The sequence below is a fragment of the Maniola jurtina genome, chromosome 27, assembly GCF_905333055.1.
Source record: "Maniola jurtina chromosome 27, ilManJurt1.1, whole genome shotgun sequence".
Lineage (NCBI taxonomy): Eukaryota > Metazoa > Arthropoda > Insecta > Lepidoptera > Nymphalidae > Maniola > Maniola jurtina.
Genome location: NC_060055.1, coordinates 21000 through 33734, shown reverse-complemented (window position 1 = coordinate 33734; position 12735 = coordinate 21000). Strand labels below are relative to the sequence as shown.

General features: G+C 50.9%; 1 protein-coding gene across 1 annotated transcript in view; it reads left to right on the top strand.

Moving 5' to 3' along the window:
- LOC123879185 overlaps positions 1-12735 on the top strand; it is a 33767-nt gene that overhangs the window by 20004 nt on the left and 1028 nt on the right. The window contains exons 3-12 of the mRNA XM_045926784.1: positions 670-837; positions 6187-6259; positions 6739-6804; positions 7545-7655; positions 9380-9445; positions 10722-10826; positions 11049-11111; positions 11195-11277; positions 11893-12031; positions 12479-12561. Coding sequence (XP_045782740.1) covers positions 670-837; positions 6187-6259; positions 6739-6804; positions 7545-7655; positions 9380-9445; positions 10722-10826; positions 11049-11111; positions 11195-11277; positions 11893-12031; positions 12479-12561 — 957 coding nt within the window. The remainder of the gene's footprint in view (positions 1-669; positions 838-6186; positions 6260-6738; positions 6805-7544; positions 7656-9379; positions 9446-10721; positions 10827-11048; positions 11112-11194; positions 11278-11892; positions 12032-12478; positions 12562-12735) is intronic.

Here is a 12735-nt window from a genome sequence, read left to right as displayed (position 1 = left end):
TTCCGGAGGAAGCTTATTATGTTTATTTTTTTCTATTGTTGCTTTACGACCTCTAATTGTACACAGAGAAGCAATTAATGGTGTACACTGGTCTGTCTTTGTTGGTAAAACAATGAGCAGTGGAGGTCTTGTCCGTTTGGCCGAGGTCGAGGCGGGGGGTAGGGACCTTGTTGCCGGGTGTGGTGCGAGGAAGATCTCTTCCCCGGTAACGCGGCTACGGTCTGCCTTCTTGGTTAAGGGCTTCGAGGCCTTAATTGTGTGTGGGGTCTAGGACCCCCGTGCTGTGGGCGATGGATTGCCGAAAAAACCAATGAGGAACTTTCCAGCATGTCTTCCATTGTCATGCTCTTCCAAGGCAGGAAAAGGATGTTACTTACATCCCAAAAAATTCAAGAGTGCCGAGAACATCAAAATAGTTTGCAGGAGCCGCTGGATAGCGGCGGCGCACGACCGTGGCGTGTGCAAGTGTCTACGAGAGACCTATGTCCAGCAGTGGACGTCTATTCGTTGATAATGATGATGGTAATGGATGGAACATGAAATTGTGTGTCAACCAAAACCAGCGTAAGCTGAACCACCTCGGTCATACAACGCCCCTTTGCAGAGTTCTTGTCATACCAGTCATTCCGTGCACCAGAGTCGGCGATTTACCCTTACTCCCATCCGCAGCATCAACAAGATCCGTTCGCTGGTGGACTTCGCGAGCTGCCGGCGCCTGCGCGAGCTGTACGTGCGCAAGAACGAGATCCGCGACCTCGCCGAGATCCGGCACCTGCGCCACTTGCCCGACCTCACCAGCCTGTGGCTGGACGAGAACCCCTGCACGCTGCATCCCGAGTGAGTAGCTGTACGTGCGCAAGAACGAGATCCGCGACCTCGCCGAGATCCGCCACCTGCGCCACTTGCCCGACCTCACCAGCCTGTGGCTGGACGAGAACCCCTGCACGCTGCATCCCGAGTGAGTAGCTGTACGTGCGCAAGAACGAGATCCGCGACCTCGCCGAGATCCGCCACCTGCGCCACTTGCCCGACCTCACCAGCCTGTGGCTGGACGAGAACCCCTGCACGCTGCATCCCGAGTGAGTAGCTGTACGTGCGCAAGAACGAGATCCGCGACCTCGCCGAGATCCGGCACCTGCGCCACTTGCCCGACCTCACCAGCCTGTGGCTGGACGAGAACCCCTGCACGCTGCATCCCGAGTGAGTAGCTGTACGTGCGCAAGAACGAGATCCGCGACCTCGCCGAGATCCGCCACCTGCGCCACTTGCCCGACCTCACCAGCCTGTGGCTGGACGAGAACCCCTGCACGCTGCATCCCGAGTGAGTAGCTGTACGTGCGCAAGAACGAGATCCGCGACCTCGCCGAGATCCGCCACCTGCGCCACTTGCCCGACCTCACCAGCCTGTGGCTGGACGAGAACCCCTGCACGCTGCATCCCGAGTGAGTAGCTGTACGTGCGCAAGAACGAGATCCGCGACCTCGCCGAGATCCGGCACCTGCGCCACTTGCCCGACCTCACCAGCCTGTGGCTGGACGACAACCCCTGCACGCTGCATCCCGAGTGAGTAGCTGTACGTGCGCAAGAACGAGATCCGCGACCTCGCCGAGATCCGCCACCTGCGCCACTTGCCCGACCTCACCAGCCTGTGGCTGGACGAGAACCCCTGCACGCTGCATCCCGAGTGAGTAGCTGTACGTGCGCAAGAACGAGATCCGCGACCTCGCCGAGATCCGGCACCTGCGCCACTTGCCCGACCTCACCAGCCTGTGGCTGGACGAGAACTCCTGCACGCTGCATCCCGAGTGAGTAGCTGTACGTGCGCAAGAACGAGATCCGCGACCTCGCCGAGATCCGGCACCTGCGCCACTTGCCCGACCTCACCAGCCTGTGGCTGGACGAGAACCCCTGCACGCTGCATCCCGAGTGAGTAGCTGTACGTGCGCAAGAACGAGATCCGCGACCTCGCCGAGATCCGGCACCTGCGCCACTTGCCCGACCTCACCAGCCTGTGGCTGGACGAGAACCCCTGCACGCTGCATCCCGAGTGAGTAGCTGTACGTGCGCAAGAACGAGATCCGCGACCTCGCCGAGATCCGGCACCTGCGCCACTTGCCCGACCTCACCAGCCTGTGGCTGGACGAGAACCCCTGCACGCTGCATCCCGAGTGAGTAGCTGTACGTGCGCAAGAACGAGATCCGCGACCTCGCCGAGATCCGGCACCTGCGCCACTTGCCCGACCTCACCAGCCTGTGGCTGGACGAGAACCCCTGCACGCTGCATCCCGAGTGAGTAGCTGTACGTGCGCAAGAACGAGATCCGCGACCTCGCCGAGATCCGGCACCTGCGCCACTTGCCCGACCTCACCAGCCTGTGGCTGGACGAGAACCCCTGCACGCTGCATCCCGAGTGAGTAGCTGTACGTGCGCAAGAACGAGATCCGCGACCTCGCCGAGATCCGCCACCTGCGCCACTTGCCCGACCTCACCAGCCTGTGGCTGGACGAGAACCCCTGCACGCTGCATCCCGAGTGAGTAGCTGTACGTGCGCAAGAACGAGATCCGCGACCTCGCCGAGATCCGGCACCTGCGCCACTTGCCCGACCTCACCAGCCTGTGGCTGGACGAGAACCCCTGCACGCTGCATCCCGAGTGAGTAGCTGTACGTGCGCAAGAACGAGATCCGCGACCTCGCCGAGATCCGCCACCTGCGCCACTTGCCCGACCTCACCAGCCTGTGGCTGGACGAGAACCCCTGCACGCTGCATCCCGAGTGAGTAGCTGTACGTGCGCAAGAACGAGATCCGCGACCTCGCCGAGATCCGGCACCTGCGCCACTTGCCCGACCTCACCAGCCTGTGGCTGGACGAGAACCCCTGCACGCTGCATCCCGAGTGAGTAGCTGTACGTGCGCAAGAACGAGATCCGCGACCTCGCCGAGATCCGCCACCTGCGCCACTTGCCCGACCTCACCAGCCTGTGGCTGGACGAGAACCCCTGCACGCTGCATCCCGAGTGAGTAGCTGTACGTGCGCAAGAACGAGATCCGCGACCTCGCCGAGATCCGGCACCTGCGCCACTTGCCCGACCTCACCAGCCTGTGGCTGGACGAGAACCCCTGCACGCTGCATCCCGAGTGAGTAGCTGTACGTGCGCAAGAACGAGATCCGCGACCTCGCCGAGATCCGCCACCTGCGCCACTTGCCCGACCTCACCAGCCTGTGGCTGGACGAGAACCCCTGCACGCTGCATCCCGAGTGAGTAGCTGTACGTGCGCAAGAACGAGATCCGCGACCTCGCCGAGATCCGGCACCTGCGCCACTTGCCCGACCTCACCAGCCTGTGGCTGGACGAGAACCCCTGCACGCTGCATCCCGAGTGAGTAGCTGTACGTGCGCAAGAACGAGATCCGCGACCTCGCCGAGATCCGTCACCTGCGCCACTTGCCCGACCTCACCAGCCTGTGGCTGGACGAGAACCCCTGCACGCTGCATCCCGAGTGAGTAGCTGTACGTGCGCAAGAACGAGATCCGCGACCTCGCCGAGATCCGGCACCTGCGCCACTTGCCCGACCTCACCAGCCTGTGGCTGGACGAGAACCCCTGCACGCTGCATCCCGAGTGAGTAGCTGTACGTGCGCAAGAACGAGATCCGCGACCTCGCCGAGATCCGGCACCTGCGCCACTTGCCCGACCTCACCAGCCTGTGGCTGGACGAGAACCCCTGCACGCTGCATCCCGAGTGAGTAGCTGTACGTGCGCAAGAACGAGATCCGCGACCTCGCCGAGATCCGGCACCTGCGCCACTTGCCCGACCTCACCAGCCTGTGGCTGGACGAGAACCCCTGCACGCTGCATCCCGAGTGAGTAGCTGTACGTGCGCAAGAACGAGATCCGCGACCTCGCCGAGATCCGGCACCTGCGCCACTTGCCCGACCTCACCAGCCTGTGGCTGGACGAGAACCCCTGCACGCTGCATCCCGAGTGAGTAGCTGTACGTGCGCAAGAACGAGATCCGCGACCTCGCCGAGATCCGGCACCTGCGCCACTTGCCCGACCTCACCAGCCTGTGGCTGGACGAGAACCCCTGCACGCTGCATCCCGAGTGAGTAGCTGTACGTGCGCAAGAACGAGATCCGCGACCTCGCCGAGATCCGGCACCTGCGCCACTTGCCCGACCTCACCAGCCTGTGGCTGGACGAGAACCCCTGCACGCTGCATCCCGAGTGAGTAGCTGTACGTGCGCAAGAACGAGATCCGCGACCTCGCCGAGATCCGGCACCTGCGCCACTTGCCCGACCTCACCAGCCTGTGGCTGGACGAGAACCCCTGCACGCTGCATCCCGAGTGAGTAGCTGTACGTGCGCAAGAACGAGATCCGCGACCTCGCCGAGATCCGGCACCTGCGCCACTTGCCCGACCTCACCAGCCTGTGGCTGGACGAGAACCCCTGCACGCTGCATCCCGAGTGAGTAGCTGTACGTGCGCAAGAACGAGATCCGCGACCTCGCCGAGATCCGGCACCTGCGCCACTTGCCCGACCTCACCAGCCTGTGGCTGGACGAGAACCCCTGCACGCTGCATCCCGAGTGAGTAGCTGTACGTGCGCAAGAACGAGATCCGCGACCTCGCCGAGATCCGGCACCTGCGCCACTTGCCCGACCTCACCAGCCTGTGGCTGGACGAGAACCCCTGCACGCTGCATCCCGAGTGAGTAGCTGTACGTGCGCCAGAACGAGATCCGCGACCTCGCCGAGATCCGGCACCTGCGCCACTTGCCCGACCTCACCAGCCTGTGGCTGGACGAGAACCCCTGCACGCTGCATCCCGAGTGAGTAGCTGTACGTGCGCAAGAACGAGATCCGCGACCTCGCCGAGATCCGGCACCTGCGCCACTTGCCCGACCTCACCAGCCTGTGGCTGGACGAGAACCCCTGCACGCTGCATCCCGAGTGAGTAGCTGTACGTGCGCAAGAACGAGATCCGCGACCTCGCCGAGATCCGGCACCTGCGCCACTTGCCCGACCTCACCAGCCTGTGGCTGGACGAGAACCCCTGCACGCTGCATCCCGAGTGAGTAGCTGTACGTGCGCAAGAACGAGATCCGCGACCTCGCCGAGATCCGTCACCTGCGCCACTTGCCCGACCTCACCAGCCTGTGGCTGGACGAGAACCCCTGCACGCTGCATCCCGAGTGAGTAGCTGTACGTGCGCAAGAACGAGATCCGCGACCTCGCCGAGATCCGGCACCTGCGCCACTTGCCCGACCTCACCAGCCTGTGGCTGGACGAGAACCCCTGCACGCTGCATCCCGAGTGAGTAGCTGTACGTGCGCAAGAACGAGATCCGCGACCTCGCCGAGATCCGGCACCTGCGCCACTTGCCCGACCTCACCAGCCTGTGGCTGGACGAGAACCCCTGCACGCTGCATCCCGAGTGAGTAGCTGTCTTCTTTTTACTCTAGCAGTTCGTGTTAGAAACAAGGAAGCGAATCGCTTCAAGCAACCTTTCACCGATGCTTTAAGCCTTAAACCTTAGAATTTACTAGCGCTTGGTACTTGGCAGAGCTATTTCATAATGCAGTAGGGTTAGAATATGTTTTGGCGTGAAGTACCGCTTAGCTTTGTGAGGATGCCAAGATAGATCTACCTTTAACCCAGCTGCAGACTAAAAAACCGGCTCTTTTTTCTCATTTTACTCTCCAGCAGTGGTGGTAGTAACGCTGACAGTGCCGTTTTTTTCTTATTTCACAATCTTAGAATTATAATATCCAAAGCAATAAATTCCTTAAAGATGTCGCTGTCCAAAAACTGAAGCGATGTTTTCAAATGTCAACATATTATATTATAAAAACTCCTGACTCACTGACACAACACCCAAACCCTTGGATCAACAGGCAGCTGACATTTCGCACAGAGGTTAAGGTATAGACAAGGATAAGGCCGGATTTTACAAAATCCCCACGAAAGCGAAGAATTGAAGAGTTATTGAATTCAGTAATATTTAGAGTTGACATAAAACAGCGTCCGGCTTACGAATGATCTGACTAAACTTTCAGATAGATTAGATCATTGATGCAGGGGAAATGTGGACTAGACACAAAATCATCAGAAAAGTTAAACAATGACAAAGCTATTTAAGTCTTGTTTGTAATAATATCCTTAAAGTATCTTTCAAAATATTTCAGGTACCGGATGACAGTGTTGAAGAACCTCCCGAACCTCGAGAAACTGGACAATGTCGTCGTACATCCAGAAGAAGTAAGTGATATTTCATTAATCATAATCATATTGATTTTGCATTGTTGAGTTTCAACCAGAATTAAGGTTTAAGGTTAAGATGTCATAAATATTATGACAGTTATTTTCTTTTTAAAAGCGTAACTACTGAGATTCCATACAGCTTCTCCCAGATATAACGTGATGTTTCAAAAACTCCTGTCGAATAAACCTGTTCGAAATAAAGAATAGAGTAGAAAATAATTTATTCAAATAAACTTTGTTCTTTGCAATCTTCCAACCAGAAAGAAACTTGAAGATTTGGTGTTTTTCAAAATAAAAATAACAATATTGATTCTATGAGCACATAAGCGATTGCAATAAAGCGTATCAATATCAGTATCAGCGTACTGAAGCGAGTCAATCATCATTTCGTTTGATTACCAAAGAGTATCAGTGACTTCCATCACAGAAATAAATGATGACTAAAAGAGCTTGAACATTTAAATTGATATTTTCAGGTACAAGAAGCTATCCGGAAAGGCGTCCACATTCCAGATTCAGACGACGAAGGTTATCCGCAACAAGTGAGTTTCTACGTTTCAAGCTAAGCTTTTGACTAGCTCTAACAATCAGTTAATCTTCCCTTGGGGCTGCTGCTTAGAAGGATACGGATTTCAGGAGAATTCTATTACATTTAATTCAATTTAGTGAATGCAGCTATTTTTATTTTATATATTTTATTAGACTAGTTAGTTTTGGAGTTGCCCAAGGGTGGTTTATCGGTTTGCAACTTTAATTACTTGTTATCGACAGCATTTCTGCAAAACTGGAATTCACTGTCGGGGAATGTCTGTTGATGGGTATGCTGTACTTGTCTGCAGACCAGCGCCAGGATAGAAAGGTCGATTGATGAGTTACATATACTACATGAGCGTCCTTACCAATTTGTACTTGCCCAGGCCAAACTGTTCTCATTTTGAGATGATACCCGGGCTCAGCAGTGGTATTTTTATTCAGATACAAGTTAGCCCTTGACTGCAATCTCACCTGGTGGTAAGCCTCAGCAGGCGGGTCACCTGATGTTAAGTGATTACCGCCGCCCAGCACTAGGGGTGCTGTAAATGCTCATGTACCGGCAATGCCGATGCATTGCCGGTCTTCAGGAATTTGTTGGTCTGCCCCTTGCTTTGTAGCAAATAGTAAGCGAGTATTAAAATTCTAAATTCAAATCATCGGCCAATCAGAGTGCATTGCGATCGTCACACTGTAGCTGTCACTTTGACGTAATCGCGCCCCTGATCCGCTCTTTTCGTAACTCCAGCAGGAATCGTTCGGCGGGTACCGCCGGCAGCGCTCGTGCGAGTCGAGCCCGGAGCGCGAGGAGCCGCCGCGCCACGCCCCGCACCCCGCGCACCCCGCGCACCGCCACGAACAGGTACCTATACACCTTCCTGCTTATGGTGATGCGTTGCTACTTCTGCTTCGGCTACACTACCGAGATTCGGCCAATCGCAATTCTTGCCGAATTTGACAAAAAAAATACCCAGATGAGTTTGTTGTGGGCTCTTCTCAGACTTAGGCGCGTTTGGAACCCTCGTAGTCTTGGTTTTAAGTTTACGTAATGAATTATTAAGTACCACTATATTATCATCTTTCAAATCTAACAAATCCGACAAACAATAGGTGTACAATAGTACCCACTTTGAATAAACGAGTTTGACTTTGGCTTTGCTCCACTTTTTTTTTAAATTTATATACCATCGCTTGTCTGCAATCACACCTGCTAGCAAGTGATGATGCAGCCTAAGATGCGTTTGCCTAGAAGATGCCCATTCACTCTTGACTTGAACGTACCCATATTAAAATTAAAGGAAATAACTGACAAATTAGGCAAATGTTTCGTGATATCGCGAATCATTTGCGCAGCCCCGAAACATAAGTTTTGGATGTTGACCGTCCGATCTTCGACTGTGTTGTAAATACAAGTCGTTATATTCAATTCGTTATATTGGCATGGGTTATAATTCTACACAGTTTTATCATAATCGAAATAATTTATATAAACATTTTTGCATAGAAATTAATACTGCTTTGATGTTGTTACTAACATTGTAAAAGTTGTAGCCATCGACCAATGGCAGTGAGTCTTGAAGTTATATTTTTGTAATATTAAATTAATATCTGTGTTGATATGTAAATGTTTCTGTTTATGTTTGTGTCGTTTTATGTTAATAACTAAAAAATTAAAAAGTAAACTAAAAATTTATCTTGGGGCCCAATTAGGGCGATAAAGGCTGTTTACATCAGAGCAACACAGTGCGACAATGTGGCCCATTCTTTTGAACACTGAATATATTGCTCTCCCTTTCATAATGTTCCCTGTGGAAACGGATAGCAAGGTTTAGGCCTGTCAATTTAGTTAAATAGACTGCCGCACGCCGCTTGAGGCCTAGTTAATGTTTCCATGTAGTATGCTGCTTGGTCGCATGCTGTTGCTTCCGTGTAAAACAGCCATCACCATAGTGTGCGTCATAAGGGCGGCCATACACGCCATTTATGTTTACAAGGATTCCCACGGCAGCCGGGGCGCTTGGGCGGTCGCTAGTATAGTGCGCGACAGGTTGAGATGGCAACCGGGACGGGAACGCGTCGCACACCCGCACAGCCCCCGCGCCAACTCGCTGCGAGTGTGTGGGGCGTCATACTTTGATTGCCATCTCAACTTGTCGCGGACTATATCTCTATAGTATACAACAGCTGTAACTAATTGATAGACAACATCATTATACAAACTAGAAACGTAAGCCTATCACTAATACTATCCTCAATCTGAGCCTCAACAAAGAAAGGATTTTGAGAAGTTTCAACTGTTTCCAAATATCAACAAAGTAAATATGTGGTTACATCCCAAAAATATAAATTAAAATGTGTTCATGAAAAAAATAATTTTCTAAATCTAACGTTCCACATAAAAGAGTTGAGTCAGGTATTTTGTGCGATGGTACGGAACCCTTCGTGTGCGAGTCCGACTCGCACTTGACCGGATTTTATATGGGGTCCATGTCGTACGGTAAAGTGGCGTGTGTGGCCGCCCTGTGTCGGCTCCGACTGTGTGGGCCTGTGGGGTGACGTGTTTGTGTGTTTGTGCGCTGACGCCAGTGGGCGCAGGCCAGCGACAGCTCCGCGGAGCCCGAGCCCGCAGCGGAGGCCGAGCCGCAGCACCAGGTATGTGTAGGGCTCCACACTGCGACCCAATACAAGCTCCGTTCGTTGTGATCCGCCAAAACTGATAACTGTACCTTCAGTATGAGATTTTACTTCTCACCAATTCTGAGAGTATTCGAAAGTCGAAACAAAATAACGTCAAAGTAAAATGGACCTAAACTCACTTAATTTAAAGTCGAAAATTCAGTACCATCGATTTTAATTTCGCAACGTTTCCGCTTGGAGCGCTGGCTGTAAATATATGTACATATACAAACTTGAACATTAAAACAAGCCAGTTAAGGGCCATTTTACTTTATTGATAAGTGTTTCGAATCTCAAATACTATCAACGTTGGTGAAAAGTAAAATCTTATACTGAGTATACTGTACAGTGTACGATATGCATCGCCCGTCCGCGCCCTCCCGCTACTATAAATGCAGGAAAAGCAAGCAATACAACTTCAGTTTTCCCCCCACGTTTTAAATGAGTACTGTTGCGTATTGCTTGTATGATTGCTTGCTTTTCCTGCATGTCTGAAGGGTGCGTGTACATCGCATGCTGCACATATCCATATCTGTCTATTTTGAGCGATTATAGCGAACAGAGCTCGCGGTTGCTTGTGTATACAGTACTTTCACAAAGTAACGCCATCTTTTGTCCAACTTCCAACACTACTCTCCTAACAATGGTGACATTGCATTCACACCTGTATACCTGTATCAAATATATGCAAATAAATATAATTGAATTGAATTGCAAAATAAATAAAAAAAAATAAAAATGCACATAACTCTGTTAGTGACCATAGTTTGACCTTTTGAGTTCAAACTTGAAGTTTTTATTTTTGCATCCAATCATCTTAAAATTGCATGGAATATATCTCACTTACATTATTATTTAGTACTAACATAATTATGTATCCGTCTTGGCTTGGCTTGTTTGGAATTTCTCTAAATCTTTTCTGAGTGGTGATCTATGTTATAGAATATCCTTTCTCACAGAACCTAGATACATACAAAATGTTTAGTTTCTAGCACCATGGTTTGATTTTTACGTACTAATGTATCGGCTATGAGTAAGTAATTTTTGGATCCATATGTGTTTACTCATTTATTGATTCATTCATTAATCTTACTACCATTTTTAAATAAGATTTGCACCCCGCTGGGGTGCGATCTCTCGCTCTAATTAGTTAGTCGAAGTGGGATAGCGATAAGTATGTATCAGCTTTGAGTAAATCTTGTAGTTCATGAGACGGAGTGTGACGTAGTGATGTAAGGCTCTGGTCCAACAGTGCGCGGCGTCGCCCACGCGGCGCGTGTCGCCCGACGCGGACGACAGGTACGAGAGGTTCGACCATCCCACGCCCGCCTCCGCCATGACCACCTCACACTACGAGGTGAGTGACGCTCAACGCACACACAGTGTAACACCCTATACAAATAGGTTTTAAAATAATAATTATAAAGACGTAACGTTCACATATTCGTATTTTAAAAAGTGACGCCTCTTCACTGGGATTCATCGTTATGTTATAAGTTATAACTTATTATCTAAGTTTTGTATGTACCTGTATTTGCTTATTGTTATAATAAATAACTGGTTTGGTGTGACGTTGCAGCCGCGCGGGCCGCGCTCGCCGGACGCGTCCATGCGCCACTCGGTGTCGGCGCACAGCGTCAAAGTGAGTAGCTCGCCTTTGCCGCGACATCGTCACTGCTGGCCAGGTCTTGACGCTGATGATGTAACGTTGCTTGTCTGTGGCAGGACTACTCGTACGGGCTGAACGGCGAGTGGCGCCACGCGCTGCCCTCCCCCCACCACGACCACGCCAGCGAGCGCGGCGACAGGTATGTGCTCTACCTCCTCCACCTCCTCCACCTTCAACACACAACAGTCTGCCCGCCCAATCTCACTTGTTCATAATGAGATGCAGCTCCCAACCTAGGTATAGGTATTCTTGACAGACGCAACAAAGTGATCCTATTCCATTCCGTTTATCCCATTGAGATACGGAACGCGAAAATGCCGCCATATTAAATTAAAAAAAAGAATAATAGCCAGTGTCACTCGAGATGGTGTAAGGATTCTAACAATGGCCCATTCATCCGAATCTGTTCACGCACTTACAAGTTATGGTAGAATAAAAAAACTTACGACACCTGTGGCCTGTGGCGCGCAGAGCGCTTAATTAAAGCCAGAGTTAGGTAGGTACCTACTTACACACATATATCATACAAGTTATACAGGATAATGACCATTCAGCTATTTCAACTAGGGTAACTATTTTTTGAGTAAGCGGTACTTTTATGCTTCTATGAGCTGCACGCTACTGCACAATATACATATGTACATGAATCCTAAAAACATTAGGTACAGTCCTTTTTTGAACAGTCATGTAAAAATGCATCAAAGTCATTTGATAGAATATAACGAAGTACAGCATCCACAATCATTATTTCCAGAAGTGAAACATTCTCAGTGCGCGGCGAGTGGGAGCGGGACAGGGACAGGGAGCGGGACAGCGCGCGGGACAGGGACAGAGAGTACCCGTCCGCGGTCATGGCGGAACATCGCGGGTTTACACGACGACCTGTCGCGAGGGTGAGTGCTAGAGATTGCTACTTTTAAATCATTGCCATTTGTGGATTATTTTTCTTCACTAATTTCATCGGTGATTTTTCATAGAAAGTGATTTTCCAATTTTCACATTTATAATAATTGTCACACTATAATTGTTTGGTGCATTAGTCTTAAACTAGATGTTTTATCTGTCTAACACGCAGCTATGTGAGTGTTCTAGCTCGCACACCCTTTAGCATCTTGGCTTGGGTTGATAGCCAAAAATAAAATAGCCTATGTCACTCTCAGGCTTTACAGCTATATCCATACAAAAAAATTTCGTCATTGCGGCGTGATTGAAGGACAAACTAATAAACAAAGCATTTCTAGTATGGGTCACTGCTTATCCCGACCTTGTTTATTCCTTGTCTGCATTAAAAAGGCAACTTCAAAGTAATACATTGATCATGTAAAATGTTTGCATGTCAGAACTCGAACCTGCTGTCGGCCGTGCTGTGCCTGGTCAAGGAGCTGGACTACCCCAGCCTCGAGGTCGCCGAGATGGCCGTCAGGTGATATACCCACTTACTTATGTACTTCTCAGATCTGGGCGCGTTTGCAACCCTCGTAGCTTTAAGTTTATGTAATTAATTATCACCTCTATAATATGGGTGACCGGCTTTTTAAGTCCGATTTTGGCATTTTCGTTACCCCTTTGCCTCAAAAAGCTCATTGAGCTGTCTATT